The sequence below is a fragment of the Octopus sinensis genome, linkage group LG29 (assembly GCF_006345805.1).
Source record: "Octopus sinensis linkage group LG29, ASM634580v1, whole genome shotgun sequence".
Taxonomy (NCBI): domain Eukaryota; kingdom Metazoa; phylum Mollusca; class Cephalopoda; order Octopoda; family Octopodidae; genus Octopus; species Octopus sinensis.
The window spans coordinates 3,367,739-3,386,493 of record NC_043025.1 but is presented as its reverse complement, the minus strand read 5'-3'; the positions used below and the strand labels follow the sequence as shown (position 1 = coordinate 3,386,493).

The following is an 18,755-nucleotide window of genomic DNA, read 5'->3' as shown; positions in this document are numbered from 1 at the left end:
ATTAGGAAAAGGTTTATAGTCTTTGTTAATGTATAAGAACATGTTTATAGTCTTCCGTAATAATTTGGATTATATGTCTAACACGTATTAATTCCAACACTTAACACGTATATATTTGCTTCACATCACAAAGTATTTCTTGTTATTGCTATGCATGACACTATTTGGTTCCTAAATATGGATATTTATTTACGTTCTCTAGATTACTCGTTGTTTCAACGGAATTTACAGTGTCAGACATGTTCAGGGATGATGTGCAATCATTCAGGAGTGACAAACTGTCCAGGAGCAGAGGTAAACTGAAATGTTACTTTCTTCTTTTCCATTAAAATATATCTACAACCATCACTCGACAGCCAGTGTGACCAGGTAGCTTGTACTATGCTCTCGCTAATTGTTTTAGGTGCCAGTGTAAACGTAGACACTCTCTCGGTATTTTTATCCTTAACTCAATGGGACAGCAAGGATAAGACACATGAAGGGAGAGATTGATGACCATCACTAGACTGGAACTCATTTTAAGTTAAGACTGGGTCAAAGCGAAATGAGGTGCCTTGTTTAAGAACACAACGTGCCACCCTGTCCAGGAATCGAACACGCGAACTTATGAGTGATCATTGCCTGACAAACATGGTTGTACTTAGAGTGTGATATATGAATGCATGTGACCAGGAATCAATTCGGAAACAAAGGTCTCAGTTCAATGACCTCGGAACGCTAGATATAAAAAGGGTCGTTGGAAGTTGGACGTGTCCCTACCAGCTCGCAACGATTACAGGAAGCGTTTTAATGAATTAGTTAAGCATCAGGTGACAGAAGCAACCATGAAGAACCGGTGGTAGGACGTACTTAAGGGGCCTATTAGATGAGAATCGAAAGTGTTTCGAAAAGAGCTACCAATAAAGAGGAATAGAGTGGAAAGGTGATTAGGAGAGGTGCTTGGTAAAAGCATGGCAACCAACATTCTAGTGCTGAATTTGGCCCTCGAGCATTTCTTTAATGGAAAACAAGAAGACTGCGTTACCAGAGCAAAAGTCGTCTCTGCATTAAAACACGAGGGAACAAACACCCACAATTTGGCCTTTGGTGGATGGAAACGGTACGTGGTACTCGGTTTCGAAGAACAGATATGTATGGCTACGGTCGAGTATTCGGGGCCGCTAATGATTCGGAGACAATAGGCGACCTCAAGTGCCTACCTCCATGGACTACCTGCTCCAGTGAGAAGCTGATGACACTAGCTCATATACTGGAGGTGATGAGCGAAGGAAGAAGGCACAAACTGCCATGTTAAGATGGTCTGCTTTCTGAGATTTACGAATTCATGCCAGATTTGCCTGGGAAACTCTTAAAAGATAATTATCGCAACTAGCAGCAGAACGGGGGGAATTCCTAGTGGTGTGAGACTGGAGTGGCAATGCCACTAAGAAAAGGAGACACATTATACAATTTTCGGCCCATAACTTTTGCAAATTCAGAATTTAACATATGGGTAAAAATGATAGCTTTTGTTAGGGTCGTGGACATTCTTTACTTGGACGATATGCAAGAAGCGGCCGAGTTCGAACAATTTTTACAACACTTTTATTTGCTGCGATGCACAGCGACACCTACTCGGTGGTCAAAGTTTACAGCCTTTTCTCAAAGAAGGCTGCCCTCTCTCTCGCCTCACATGTAGGTGCCGGGTTTTAAGTCACAACAGCGATAGATGGAACCAGCTCAAAGATGTTCCTTTCGAACTGGAAAGTCCTTGTCAGTTTATGCGGACGATGCCATTGTCACGGTATTGGATACTACCGAAGTGAAAACAAACGGTACAATTTTAAAAGAATACGAAACGGTGGCATGCACTAAGATCAACTTGGACAATTGAGTAGATATAAAGCTAGGCATCTGGAGAGGCAGGTGGAGAGGCTGGCGAAAAGTGTTGTGCTACCCTGGCACGGTGAACAGCTTAAATTACTTGGCGTCTGGATATCTCCCTACGTCCAGGTGGAGAAGGACTGAAAAAAGATAAGGAGCAGCGTGGCTAGTCTTAATCAGAAATGGGCTGAAATAAAGCTGTCTCCGAAGGGTCGGGCAGTGGTGAGGAAATGTCTTATCACCTATTTTATTGATTATCACATGACCATTATGCCCTGTCCCAGCTTCTATTACACTGGATTTACTTTTCGTGGAAGAGAAGTGTTCCGATTATCGAACAGCCTATCTTTGCGCAGCTCCTTCTGAAAGACGGGTTAGGAATGCTCTTGCTGCCAATGCACAGGCACGCGTTGAGGGTGTGGAGACCGATCGTGAAGCACGTTTTTTCGCGGTTCGTGTCTTTGAATGGTCTTCAGTCCTCAGTGAACTTAAGACCAAAATTAGATTCCCTGCATCTATTATGTCATCAGGCAATCTATCCCTCTCGTAGTTGTGTAACTGAATCTGTAGACGCTCCACTCTAGCAATGTAGAGGATTTGTAGCAAGGAAGAATGAATGTATCCTCCGAGAAAGTTTAGATGTCGATGGAAACAAATTGGTTACTCTGTTCAGGAGGACTTTCGGATCGAGAACTACTATGGTTAACTTCCGGAAGCCTCAGTTCAGGAAGTGCTATCAAGGCACCCTAGCTGTTCGAGCTTTTCTGAGATGCGAGCAGAGCGATAAAACCATTCTGCACACAGTCGTTCAGTGTCAGGGAATTGCTGACTTGTAGAGTTATATCGAATAAATGTCGTGTGTAAAATGGATCTGGCTAACGGCTGAGTCTATAAGGATTATATCCCGTCCCTCTCCTGGAACTGGGCAGAGAACATAGTTTTTCTTTGTCTTGTGGCTTTAGCGAAAGAGGTTGTTTGGTAGACGAGATTGAAAGTTATGAGAACAGAGAAATATATAAACCTGCCAACGAAAAGATGGAAGAGGATTAAATCTTCCCTCATACCAAGTACTTCATCAAAGTCTCCAGAACATAACTGGTTGGGGATTATTTCAAGTGGAAAAGACAACACCTATATGTTTAAAACGCAGCCAAAACCCGGGTTGAAATTGCCAGACGTGTCCTGGACAACACAGTTATACTCCAGTACATGGGTCAAAGAATCTCAAGTGAGACAATAAGAGAGACTGAAAACGACACAGAGCTATGGTTCACATCAACTGATATTGAATCGAGCCGGTTATAAGCACATGGTTGCATCCTCTTCTGTTTTACTGTCTGTCCTCTTCTCAGATCTTTTTTTGTTCTCTTGAAGCTTAATTACCTTATTTAATACTTCATTCATTTGAAATCACCAACTTTATTTGTTTTTTGAAGTTTCAGTTTCAAATTAAGGTTATCTTATTTCTAACTTTGTGGTCGATATTTTCATTGCTTTTTTTTGTTACCAGGTTTTTGCGATCATTAATTGTATTTTCGTTTTGTATCGTCCTTTTTATCTTCTTCTAAATTTCTGGTATTTTTTCGTTTTCAGAATCTATCTTATTAAGTTAACTTGTTTGTTGAAGTGCGATACGTTTAGATCTGGGCGATTTTCTCTCCAAATTTTATACAAGTATATTGTATTTTCATTTCGTGACTATAAACTATGCTTGAAGAATAGAAGCATATTTCTCTTGTGTCCATTTTATGCATTTTCTGTTTTATTTGCTAGACTTGAGGAGTTCAGTCTGACAATTATATTTAATTATCATCTTTCAGTGCGGATGTATTAGTTTCCGTTCCTGGTGAGTTTTGCACGCGTTATTTTTTTCGTAAATTTTGCGCTAAAGAAATTCCTGTGTGAATTCCTCGATTGAGAAGAAACTTGGATTGAATGATATTTTGTGTTTTATTGGAATTATTTGACGAATTTAAGGTGGCGAGCTGGCAGAATCGAGAGAGCACTGGACGAGATGCTTAGCGGTATTTTGCCCGTCGTTACGTTCTGAGTTTAAATTCCACCAAGGTCGACTTTGCCTTTCATCCTTTCGAGGTCACTAAATAAAGTTCCAGTGAGACACTGAGGTGTATGTAATCGAGTAGTCCTCTCCTCTCAAAATTTCAGACCTTGTGTCTATGATAGAAAGGATTATTTCACTAATTGTAAGTTTGATGGTTTATGACAAAGAGTTGTGATTTTAATATGGACTGTAATTCGATGGCCATGTTTATATGTGATCCGGGCGCGTTGGTATTCATGAAGCATTTCAAGAAATGCTATTTGTAAATGGTAAATATCAATAAACTTTCAAAGGGATCACTTAATCTATTATCTTACAACACTCTCGCAAATTATTTTCGGTCTTATTTGCTGTTTGGGGATACATTTTGTAACAATGATTAAACTCTTTTACGTGGTAAACATCCCCAGCGTTGTAGTTGTTGTTGTTGCTGTAGTTAGCAGTAGTCGTACAAGTGAATGTCGTGGTTGTAGTATATGACTGTTATATCTATTCTTACAGCCTGTTTGTCGGTTGACTTTATCAATGAATGGTGTTACACTGAGGTTTGAAAGGTCCTGCAGCACATACAGAAAATGCGTGGAAGCTATGAGAAACAATAGCCACAGATGCAAGAAATGGACGGATGGCACTTCCTGTACTGGTTGTTGCGTCGGAAACTTGTGTAACAAGAATGACATCATTGGTAAGTGTTATTTATTATCTAACTACATCTGAGTTATTACACCTTAATAGTTAGTAAGAACATTGATTAATAGTTTATATACAGGAAGCTATTTTATTGTGTGCATGTGCGTGTGGCATGTGTGTGTGCAAATGTGTGTGCATGCGTGTACATATGTGCGTATGCTTTGAGATAAATTTCTTTAATTTTCCCCGAGATAAAAGTCACACAGCATTTTTTTTTTATTTAAAGCTCCCGTTCCTGTATGGTTGCATTCTATTTACAATCGATCAGGAAAGTTTTGACTGGTGAAGTCTTGTCTCCCGCAAGGAACATATGAACTTCCGCAAAACAGGAGCGCATATTCTATCGGGGTTGACAAATGATCGTTTATGTCTATGATAATGATGTCTGAATGATTCTTCCGTTACCCTAATATATACTTTAGGTTCATTCCTGTAATTTGATTCAGTATGAATGCTAAATACTATCGACTTTGCCAGACAGTTACCCTCTAGGGGGCAGTTCTAACGAATTCCGGGGGCTGCATAATACTTACTGGCCAGCCAGCTGTTTGCATCTTTTGTCGATTCAGCTTCCCACCATTATTTGATACGGCACCTGGAATCCTGGAAATTTATGTATATATATATATATATATGTATATCCACACGCACACCCACACAAACACACACACATATATATATATACATATATATATATATATATCTATCTATCTATATATATATATATATATATATATATATATATATATATATATATATATATATATATATATCAAAAGAAAAAACAGGATGCAAAGGATTTTGTGCTACATATGTTTCTGGCTTTATCGAGCAATTTATATCAATGCATAATTGATATAACATGTAGGTCAACAGCCTTCTTCAGCCGCGTACAATTACCACACCAAAGACATGTATTACACTATAGCAGGTTTGAGAAGAAGTTTGGGAAAAAAACGAGTTTCATTGGGAAGGTAAATCCTCATAGTCGTATATGGCATAGCGAAACACCAAAACAAAACGTCCATACCGTTTTTTCAGTCGATAAGGAATGAGGTGGGTTGGATGTTGAGAGAAAGAGGGAGGAGGTAGAGGGGGGGACTCTTTAATGAAGTTGGGATCACAAAGAGGAAAAAGTATATGTATAAATCTAAACATGATTATACAGGATAATAGTAAGTACAAAATGTAATAAAAAGAGTAAAGATGTAAAAAAATAAGTATATAAAGATACAAAGTATGTCATGTGTAGGGTCATAAATTCTAGAGATGTATTGTGACAATGTAGAAGGTATCAACCCTTTAGGTCTGATTAAAGAGTTACCCCCCTCCACCTCCTCCTTCTTTCTCTCAACATCCAACCCACATCATTCCTTATCGACCCAATTAGAGGCCCAATTAGAATTTCAATTTAGCTATAATATATACAACGCAAGGGCTCCAATAAATGAGCTGTTAAAAAGGGAAGTCAAAGAGGTCAAATTTTTGGTGTCCGTATGGTAGGCCTTAGCGTAACGAAAACAGCCGAAATGTTTAGTGAATCAAGAAGTACTGTCTCGAAATTGACGACAGCATTTTAGAAAGAGGGAAAACCCTCCTAGTCGAAACAAAGCTCCAGAAGAAAACTAAAACTTTCAGATAGGGGACTCTTACGCAAATTGTTAGAAAGGATCACAAAAGTACAGCTCTAGAATGGTTGACTAGTAAATGTCTTTTAAAATTTATTTTACGATCTAACTTATCCTTCATTTATTTTATTATATAATTCTCCCTTTGCATATTTAAGTATTGTTATTTTCTTATATATATATATATTCTTTTTTCTTTTATATACATATATATATATATATACATATATATTACATACATTTATATTTTTATTTTCTTCAGTTTCTGTTTATTACTGATTTTTTATATTTTATCCTTTTTATCTTCTTTCTTTACCCTTATTTTTATGTTATTTTTATTTTACTTTATTGTATTTTTACTAATATCTGTACCTCACTAGCTAGATACGTAAGCATGATATATAGGATCTAACTTCTTAAACTTATTAGTAATGTGAATACTTTCGAGAAATGTGTTAACCTTTGCTCTCTAAGCTCTTAAAGCCCTGACGAGATTCTGCTCCATATAATTGAAAAGGATACCAATTCTTCGCATATGACCAAATACTTAGGATTACGTATCCCCTAGGGGTATGAATCGAAACATATATGTAGGTTTTTGGTATCCACCATTTCTTTTAGAGCTTTACAACTTATAGTTTATTTGTATTGTTTTCATAAAAAAATTTCAACATCGTTATTTCATACAATTAAATCATTTATACATCCATAATTCTCCCTTTTCTTTCTTTGTGTGTATGTGAAATGTGTTTTATCCATGTACGTGGGTTTGTGGGAATCTATGACTTGTGTCTTATTTATAAACGCTATTATCTTTTATTTCTATAGGCAGGAACACTCCCTTTATATTCCACCTTGTTTTCAAAAATCTCAACGAATATAAAATCTCTGAAGAAAAAATGTCAATATCTGTGAGTAGATGTCTGTCTTCTCTTTGTCACACTCTCTCTCACTCTCCACACACACACACACACACACACACACACACACACACACACACACACACACACACATACAAGACAGGCTTCTTTCCAGTTTCTCAACCACATCCCCTTACAAGGCGTTGCCCAATATGTTACGCAGTGGGACTGAACTCAAAGCCATGTGATTGGGAAGCAAGTTTTATACCCTACTTGAACTTTTCCCAGAGAGATATGCTAGTTCTCCCCCAGGAACAACGTGGTCTCACACACTACACAGAGACATAAACGAATAGGTACTTAGAAACATAACACAGAAGGGCAACATGTAAAAAAGCAGGACAAGAGGAAACACATGGAACAAGGAGTCACCGAAGAGGTAATAGAATGTGTAAGAAAAGAGGTTTCACAACCATATAAACTAGAATTAATACGAAGAAAAGCTTAGGTGAAGATCGAATAAATAGTGCGTGTGTTTAATTGGCAAAAAATGGATGTCCCAATGTATAAAAATGTTACATCAAAACTCTTTAAAACAAATACATAAAGGTATGTATGTATATATATATATATATATATCTAATTTAATATAATATATATATATATATATATATACATACATACATATATATACATATACATATATATATACATACTCACACAGATATATATATATATATAATATATATATATATATATATATATATGTATATATAATATTAAGGAAGTAAATCCAAAATTACAGGGAAAAATTAGATTTAGGATTAAATCTAATTTTACAGTATAAATATATATATTAAATTAGAGATAAAACCACTATTAGGCAAACCAAACAGTGAAAAACATAAACCAAAACATAGAAATAAAATTAATTAATATAATATACAAAATATATAAAAAAATATATTAAGTATAACATATAAAATATAACATTCAAAATTTAAATTATTTAAATTAAAATTTAAATTTAAAAAAAAAATTTAATTATAAATTTATACGTATAAATTTATATATATATATATATATATATTTATACATATTATATAGAGGGCATTATTACACATAAATGCCGCACGCTAGGAGGGGCTTTTAAAGTCAAAACTACCAATACGTTGATTGCGAAATCATAGGTGATCTGCAACTAAATTCTGTTTTTAAATGACTCGCTTCGAAAATTGCATTCGGTACGATTTGTTTATTTTGGTAGTTTTGACTTTAAAAGTTCCTCCTAGCGTGCGGCATTTATGTGTAATAATGCCCTCTATATAATATAAATAACTATTTTCAAGTGAAAAAATTTACAGATTTTTTCTCTTGAGATTTTTTCATGCTAACTACCTAATAATTTCTTATGAAGATTTTATCCTATTTTTAAATTTTAAATTTATATACATACATATATATATATATATATATTTTTTATTTTTTTTATTTTTATTATTATTTTATTATTTTATTTTTATTTTTATTTTTTATTTTTATTTTTTTTATATATTTATTTATTTAAAAAAAAATATATATAACTATCAAAAAGTATTAAAAGTTTAATATAAGATAAAAAGTAAAACCACTACGATATATATATATATATATATATATAACCAAAAAATAAGCAACAAGAATGGATCGGTAGTTTAGTACAATTGTTTCATACTATAGACATTTTATTAAAGCTGTAAATATTACAGCAAATATAATTTAAGAACTTTGTATTGTTGGAAAACATATACGGCCTGTTTGGAATCTTACTTCAAGTTCCTGGAGCTCACATCTATAACTTTATAAATATATTTACACTCTCTAAAATGTTTGGAAAACCTATATGAGATTTAGCTGAAGATTACTTGACATTATATTTGCTGTAATTTTTGCAGCTTTAATAAAATGTTTATAGTATGAAACAATTGTACTAAACTACTGATCCATTCTTGTTGCTTATTTTTTGGTTTTAGTCACCCCACATAATTTTATGGGTAACACCATAAAAAGATTCTGGTGCAGCTAAGTTAAGTACCATATTCATTTGAATATCTCTCTCTCTCTCTCTCTCTCTCTCTCTCTATATATATTATATATATATATATATAATATATATATATATAATATATATATATATATATATAATATATATATATATATAACCGATTATTGCAGATTGAACGCGATTTATCAGCGTTGACAGGAATCTTCAGTGTTGAATATTGCAAGTAAGCAAAAACTTTTTATCACTTTTATTCAAATTCATTTATTTTTGCTCCAAAGAATCCAGAGTTATTTTTATCGAATGTATTAAATATTGCAATACTTAACAATGCTGTATTTGTGAACCACACTATACAAAATTTATTCTGCCAATCAAATGGCAAAGCGTTTTATCATGCAAAAGGCAATCACATACACGTATAAACATACTGACTGAAATCTCTCTCTCTCTAAATCTATACACACACATATAATATATATATTATATATATTTATGATGTAATATATATTATATATATTTATGATATAATATATATATATATATTTATGATGTATTCAGAATCAGTTCTGCTGACGATCATTAGACGTAAAGTTGAATGTGAAATCACGGTGATACAGAACTAAATTCATTTTTTTAAATGTCTTGCTTTGAAAAACTGCATTTGGGTATGATTAGTATAATTTTGGTAGTAATGACTTTGTCCCTCCTAGTTTGAGGCATTTATGTGTAATAATGCCCTCTATACAATATAGATATAATTAATTTGTTCAAAAGAAAAAAATTATTTTCGAATTCTTTTCTTTTACGAGGTTTTCACGCTAGCTACCCGATAATTTCTTGTTAAGATCCCTTATTAAGAGATTATCCTTAATTGTTAAACTTATTCCGAAATACTTTTCATTACCCGACATGCAGTTCGTAAAAAAGCCCGCCATTTACCGGATATATGATTTATAAACATCCATGTGCTTGGCCGGAGTGAGCAGTTGTCTGTTTGTCTTCGCTACGTAAGGTTGGTATTTATTTATGATGTATTCAGAATCAGTTCTGCTGACGATCATTAGACGTAAAGTTGAATGTGAAATCACGGTGATACAGAACTAAATTCATTTTTTTAAATGTCTTGCTTTGAAAAACTGCATTTGGGTATGATTAGTATAATTTTGGTAGTAATGATTTGTCCCTCCTAGTGTGAGGCATTTATGTGTAATAATGCCCTCTATACAATATAGATATAATTAATTTGTTCAAAAGAAAAAAATTATTTTCGAATTCTTTTCTTTTACGAGGTTTTCACGCTAGCTACCCGATAATTTCTTGTTAAGATCCCTTATTAAGAGATTATCCTTAATTGTTAAACTTATTCCGAATACTTTTCATTACCCGACATGCAGTTCGTAAAAAAGCCCGCCATTTACCGGATATATGATTTATAAACATTCCATGTGCTTGGCCGGAGTGAGCAGTTGTCTGTTTGTCTTCGCTACGTAAGGTTGGTAGTTTATTTATGATGTATTCAGAATCAGTTCTGCTGACGATCATTAGACGTAAAGTTGAATGTGAAATCACGGTGATACAGAACTAAATTCATTTTTTTAAATGTCTTGCTTTGAAAAACTGCATTTGGGTATGATTAGTATAATTTTGGTAGTAATGACTTTGTCCCTCCTAGTGTGAGGCATTTATGTGTAATAATGCCCTCTATACAATATAGATATAATTAATTTGTTCAAAAGAAAAAAATTATTTTCGAATTCTTTTCTTTTACGAGGTTTTCACGCTAGCTACCCGATAATTTCTTGTTAAGATCCCTTATTAAGAGATTATCCTTAATTGTTAAACTTATTCCGAAATACTTTTCATTACCCGACATGCAGTTCGTAAAAAAGCCCGCCATTTACCGGATATATGATTTATAAACATTCCATGTGCTTGGCCGGAGTGAGCAGTTGTCTGTTTGTCTTCGCTACGTAAGGTTGGTAGTTTATTTATGATGTATTCAGAATCAGTTCTGCTGACGATCATTAGACGTAAAGTTGAATGTGAAATCACGGTGATACAGAACTAAATTCATTTTTTTAAATGTCTTGCTTTGAAAAACTGCATTTGGGTATGATTAGTATAATTTTGGTAGTAATCACTTTGTCCCTCCTAGTGTGAGGCATTTATGTGTAATAATGCCCTCTATACAATATAGATATAATTAATTTGTTCAAAAGAAAAAAATTATTTTCGAATTCTTTTCTTTTACGAGGTTTTCACGCTAGCTACCCGATAATTTCTTGTTAAGATCCCTTATTAAGAGATTATCCTTAATTGTAAACTTATTCCGAAATACTTTTCATTACCCGACATGCAGTTCGTAAAAAAGCCCGCCATTTACCGGATATATGATTTATAAACATTCCATGTGCTTGGCCGGAGTGAGCAGTTGTCTGTTTGTCTTCGCTACGTAAGGTTGGTAGTTTATTTATGATGTATTCAGAATCAGTTCTGCTGACGATCATTAGACGTAAAGTTGAATGTGAAATCACGGTGATACAGAACTAAATTCATTTTTTTAAATGTCTTGCTTTGAAAAACTGCATTTGGGTATGATTAGTATAATTTTGGTAGTAATGACTTTGTCCCTCCTAGTGTGAGGCATTTATGTGTAATAATGCCTCTATACAATATAGATATAATTAATTTTTTCAAAAGAAAAAAATTATTTTCGAATTCTTTTCTTTTACGAGGTTTTCACGCTAGCTACTACCGATAATTTCTTGTTAAGATCCCTTATTAAGAGATTATCCTTAATTGTTAAACTTATTCCGAAATACTTTTCATTACCCGACATGCAGTTCGTAAAAAAGCCCGCCCGCCATTTACCGGATATATGATTTATAAACATTCCATGTGCTTGGCCGGAGTGAGCAGTTGTCTGTTTGTCTTCGCTACGTAAGGTTGGTAATTTATTTATGATGTATTCAGAATCAGTTCTGCTGACGATCATTAGACGTAAAGTTGAATGTGAAATCACGGTGATACAGAACTAAATTCATTTTTTTAAATGTCTTGCTTTGAAAAACTGCATTTGGGTATGATTAGTATAATTTTGGTAGTAATGACTTTGTCCCTCCTAGTGTGAGACATTTATGTGTAATAATGCCCTCTATACAATATAGATATAATTAATTTGTTCAAAAGAAAAAAATTATTTTCGAATTCTTTTCTTTTACGAGGTTTTCACGCTAGCTACCCGATAATTTCTTGTTAAGATCCCTTATTAAGAGATTATCCTTAATTGTTAAACTTATATATATATATATATATATATATATATATATATATATATATATATATATATATATATATATATATAATATATATATATATATATATACAATATATATACATATGTGTTTATGTATATAATATATATATATATATATATATACATACATGCACACACACATATATATAACGCACAAACAGAAACAGGGCTTCAAACCAACACACAAACCAGAGTAAAAATAAAAATAAAAACACACCATGCTGCAGTAATGCTGGTCCAGTCTTTTCACGAAGACACAAAAACAACAACAACAAAAGTGGAAACTACAACCCTATCCAACAGTGCAAACACAGCTCCATACAAAAACTGCTCCCTAAGCAGGAAAATTCTTTTTTAGCCATGTTGAACATGGCAAAAGAGATACACAAAAACATTCTAGCCATCACTCAACACCATCCTATGCTATTACCCCAGTGCACCAATTCTCCGCATTGCTGTCACTAACACACACAAAAAATCCAAGCCCCCTGCAACAATCAAAACCAGCCACTACACTGACCTCCACATTTCTACTCAATGCACAAGGTGTCAGCCCTTCCATCAATGCACAAAATAGAAGGTCCAATTCATTGAAGACTGGGTTGGTAACCATCCACACCACATCCCTTTCTTCATTCTCACTGAGACCCACCTTGACAACTCCCACTTGGAAGCCGAAGTGAGAGTGAAGAATTTCACAACCATCCGCGCGGATCGTATCGACAGAAGGAAGGGTGGAACTGCCATTTTCCTGCATGATTCGTTTACGGTAGATGGAAATAGCATATTCTCCAACGGCTACTGTGAATCAGTCACCGTGCACAACAAAGCCAATGACCTGACAGTAGTTGGGCTCTATAGGCCACCCCAAACACCCATACTGCGCTTTAAAGAATGCCTCAACAGCATTAAGTGCTTTATTCAACAGTGCCATTCTAGCAACCTACTCATGATGGGAGACTTCAATCTACCCTGTGTTGACTGGACTACAAACTGTTTGAAACCAAGCACTGACAAAGAAGCAGTAGAGTCACTTTTCGACTTTATGAATGAGTTTTTCTTGTCCCAACTTGTCCTTGCACCAACAAGACATCAGAAGAACATTTTGGACCTAGTGTTTAGTAACCACACTAACACTATACATAACATTACAGTAGAAAAACCCTTCTTTCAGACAATAACATGGTTCTCTGTAACATGAAATTCCACCAGCCGAAAGCTAATCCTAGTGACCTCCCTCCAGTCCACCCATTTGATAACATGGATCTCCATAATGCCAACTGGGATGCAATCAGGAACGAGCTATAACATGTTGACTGGTCCTTTACACATACACACATCTCCACCAACAATAAAACATCTTGGCAGATCTTTGTAGACACCGTCACAATCATATGTGCAAAACACTCCCCACCAAGACCTGTGAACAAAAAGTGCAGAATCCCCCAAAACAGAAAAACTATTATCAGAAAAATAAAAAGAACAAACAAAAAAATTAACAAACTAAAATACTGCCAATAGCAACACACACATTCGACGGCTATCACACTGCTTGAATCCCAAAAATATAACCTCCAACAATGCATGAAGACCCTCATCAATAACCAAAGATCAGTTGAGGAGAAGTGGGCCATTGAAAAAATCAAACTCAACCCCAAAGTGTTCTTTTCATTTGCGAGGAAACACAGGGTCACTGTCTCCACTGTTGGCCCTCTAATTGATGAAAATGGCACTCTCCAAGATAATGCCAAATCCATGGCCGCGATACTGCAGAAACAATACTGCTCTGTTTTCAGCAATCCTGATATGGCCGATCTGGGCTGTATCAGTGATGTCAACCCCCAACAAACTATATCGGATGTCTTAGCGGCGATAAACGAAATAAAAGTATATATTTTTACTTTTGTTATGTTACAATTATATTATACTTTAACACAAGCAGTAGGCCCCGATAGGTTCCCTGCTTATGTCCTGAAGGTGTGTCGACACCAACTTGCATCTCCCCTTGCTAATCTGTGGAGAAACGTACTGGATGCTGGCTATATTCCTAAAAACTTTCTGTCCCAGTCTGTTGTCCCAGTTTTCAAAAAGAAAAACAAGTCCCTTGCAGTGAACTACCGTCCGATCTCACTCACCTCTCATATCATCAAGGTATTTGAGAGGGTGGTGAGATCTCGAATAACCCAATTTCTGGAAAGCAACAGACGGCCGATCTCTAACCAGCATGGGTTCCGTAATGGAATGGACTGCCTAACGCAGCTCCTGCATCACTTTGATGACATTTTGAGAGCTTTGGGAGAGGGTTCCAACACCGATGTCATCTACCTTGATTTCAGCAAGGCCTTCGACAGGGTTGATCACAAGATCCTATTGAAAAAACTATCCAGCATTGGTGTCTCTGGAAAGTTACTGAAATGGATCAAGTGTTTCCTGACAGACAGATCTCAACATGTTGTAGTTGAAGGAGTAAAATCAAGCCCAGCCAAAGTCAGTAGTGGCGTTCCGCAAGGCACTGTGCTGGGCCCACTTCTTTTCATCATCTACATTAATGACATTAATGACATCATCAAGCGCAGCAACATAAAAATCTTTGCAGATGATTCCAAGCTCCAGAAGGTCATAAATGAGGCGAGTGACTGGACATGCCTTCAGTCAGATCTACTGGCTGTTATCCAATGGGCAGAAAAGAACAATATGCTGCTGAATGAGGATAAATTCGAGTTAATCCACTTTGGAAAAGAGAATGCCCTGAAACTCCCATACTCCCTTCCTTCAGGTGAAACTCTCGTGGCATCCAACAACATCAGAGACTTGGGAGTAATTGTGGACAACAACATAAGCTGGGCCACTCATATAAACACCAAAATTGACATGGCCCGCAGAAAGTGTTCCTGGATTCTCAGAACTTTCCAGTCGAGAGATATCCACACCATTATCCTTCTCTTCTCCACATTTGCCCGACCCCACCTTGAATACTGTTGTCCACAATGGTCTCCCCACACAAAACAAAGTATCATAAAATTTGAAGCACCTCAAAGGACAATCACAAAAAAGATAGATGGCATGACAGGCCTCGACTATTGGGGTCGACTAAAACTTTATTCTCTCCAACGTCGCCGTGAGCGCTACATCATCTGCATGATGTGGAAAATATTCCATCAGCATTGCCCAAATGATGTTGGCATCACCTTTAAGGTACATCCAAGGCTTGGGCCCCGTGCCATCCGTCCACAACAAAAATCGCACTCTCATCTCATAACAACAATACGGACCAATTATTTCACCTCAATTGGCCCCGCTCTCTTTAACATTACACCAAAACACATTAAAACAGAAACTGACCCTATAGGGTTCAAGAAGTCTTTGGACAGATTCCTTCAAGAAATCCCGGATAAACCCCCTACACCCGGATATGTCTCTGTAAACAATAACTCTCTACTTGAGTGGGCCATACATATACACATATACGAACATACATACACACACAAATACACACAAGATGTATGTATACACACACATATACTTTGATACTTTGATAGGTTTCGGCCATCATTGGCCCAGGCCATGTCTAACTTAATAGCACCACCTGGTGAAGTCTTTCAAGTGAGTGTGTATGTGTGTTTTTCTTGCGTGCGTGAGTGTGTGTGTTTTTGTCTATTGTGATGTGTGTGTGTTTGTGCGTATATCTTTCTTTTTTGTGATGTGTGTGTGTGTTTTGTTTTTCAGAATATGTTGATTTGTGTGTGAGTATTTTGTTGTTGTGTGTATATTTTTGTTTATTTATAGTGGTGTGTGTATGTGTATGTTTGTGTTTTTTTATTTTTGGGAATATGTTGTTTTGAAGAAGGAATTATAATTGTGTGGAAAATTTATTGAATCGTAGAATTATTTGAGTGTGTGTGTAAACTAATAATCTATATATATATATATATATACACATAAAATACAAAATACAAAGTTATATCTTGATATCGCTAGTGATAACAATACTCAAAATATATAACAGACTGAAATTGTTAGCCAGTCTCTTGTAATTTCGATCAATTGTATTTTGTCCTCCCTCTTGTATAGGAGTGTGGCTACAATCCAGCCTACCTCTACTTCTGGTGGGGGGAGGGGGCATTTAAAATTTTTTTCCGGGATGTCCTACGTCCCATATATAAAGGTAAAAATAAAATATTTCCACTTTGCAAGTTCGAGCCGAGTACTCCCTTGCACGCTCCGTTGACTCGAACCTTGCTTCTATCGTGGCGAATTTACCGCCTCTGGTTAGATATCTTTCATAGTCGCACCAAGACACGTTTCGAAGATGCTTTCCTCCAGGTGTTCAAATCTTCTTTTTTCTCTACATTGTATACTTTATAGACAATAGTCTTGTCTTTAATTTAATTTTTTATTATCCATCTGGACTATTCCATTTCTGCACACTAAGTTTATTTTTTATTTATTCCTATTCATGTGAAACCACTTATTCAAGTTCAAGTCATTGATGCAATTTTATACCAATTGCTATTTTTACTTTTGTTATGTTACAATTATATTATACTTTAGTTTGATTTTAATTATTACTTACTACATATAATTCAATTGTTATTACTATTTTAATTGTTAAAGTGAAAGTATCTGACATAAAATAGAGAAACGTTTTTGTTTCACTTTTAACACGTAATACTGAAATAGTGGAGAAGATATGATATTGTTATGGGCTCGCTCTAAGTAAGGCATGTGTAAAATTTGAATGAAATTGGTTGTGTAGTTCTCAAGTTTTAGGGAAACACACACAGACAGACAGACAGACAGACATACACACATTCTCAGTCTTATATATATAAAGATTAATGGTGGTAAATTCCATAATTAATTATGGTTTTTACTTGTGTGTGCATATTGTGTTAAATGGATTTCAAGGATGGTTAAAATTGAATTGAAATCATTTACATTAGTCATAGGCAGGTTCCACGTAGTGGCTTGTTAAGCAATATATTCATGGATAATTAATTAGGCTAATTGTGGTACTGAAGAAAGAGCAATGGTATCAGAAATATTTATATTTCTGATACTATTGCTCTACTTCCACGTGACTGGTGTTCGACCAGACATTATCTGTCCTGCTTTCTTTGCTTGACTACCGGACGCGAAGCATCTCTTATATTCCTGTCTCTTGACTTTCATCTCTTATGTTCACCTCCAATGATCCTGCCTCAAGGCTTTCACTCTACACACACCGTCTAAACTTGATTCGTCCTTCGCAGTCGAAGGACACCGGTTCTTATTGTCCTGTTGTTTGTATTTGTAATTGTGTAACATGTTCTCCGTTATTTGTCTTTGTTGTCGTACATATTCGCTTGCTTTCTCCCCCAAATTTAATGCTTCTAGCTTAGATTTTCGAGAGCAGCTAGATTCGAACAGTTTCAAGTGTAACTGCTCGAAACTGTAAGGATAATTTGGAACTTGTCTGACGAGAAGGATTTACGTCCTTATTTTTTCCTGTACATCTTTTTATCATTTTTCCTGTCCGTCTATCTATCCGGATGTTTTAATATTGCGTTCTTGTTCCACTTTTTGGATTTGTATAAACTCCGTAGGAAATCAGCAGAGATAAGCATATATATATATATATCCTATTTAACCTGGGTATACTTAGAATGTCATAAAGCCGCTGAGAAAGCATAATACTAATAAGCACAGAATATTAACAGCCGACAAAAGAACGTTTAGAACTGGCGGGGGAATACTAGATCACGTGTGTATGGGTATGGGGGTGGTGCTTGCTTATGCATGCAAGAATGTCTGTATGTATTTGTTTGCTAACATAGGCACATATGTTTTGCAATCGTGGTATAATTGTTTCATTTGACACCTGTAATCAACTAGGTAATAATCGCAGCCATATCAAAGTAAAGAAATAGGTGTGACACGCACCAGTGTGGATACATTGTTATCCATAATCTGTAAATGAAAGCTTGTCCGGTGAGTCAGTGGTCAGTGTTATATAACGGTGCAATTTAGATTTCTGTCACTAGGACAAAATCTTTAAAAGCAGATTGCCATCGACCAGAAAAATTCTGCTCACTCTTGTTTAACACACACATATATTATATCTATATATATAAAACTGTAGTTGTGTGAGTGTCTGTCCCCTTCGATTTAGATTCTTAACTACTCCCACATTTTGCGGTACAGTTTAACCAAATTCGGGTATCTTATAGTCGTGATTCATATCGAGCCCTTCTGGGTATTAGTGCGCGTCTACGATGAGTCTACGATTTTAAAAATAATTTAACATCATTTT

General features: G+C 35.4%; 1 protein-coding gene across 1 annotated transcript in view; it reads left to right on the top strand.

Moving 5' to 3' along the window:
• The window catches only part of LOC118768406, a 73,510-nt gene that overhangs the window by 32,251 nt on the left and 22,504 nt on the right, over window positions 1-18,755 (top strand). The window contains exons 5-6 of the mRNA XM_036514792.1: window positions 203-294; window positions 4,427-4,610. Coding sequence (XP_036370685.1) covers window positions 203-294; window positions 4,427-4,610 — 276 coding nt within the window. The remainder of the gene's footprint in view (window positions 1-202; window positions 295-4,426; window positions 4,611-18,755) is intronic.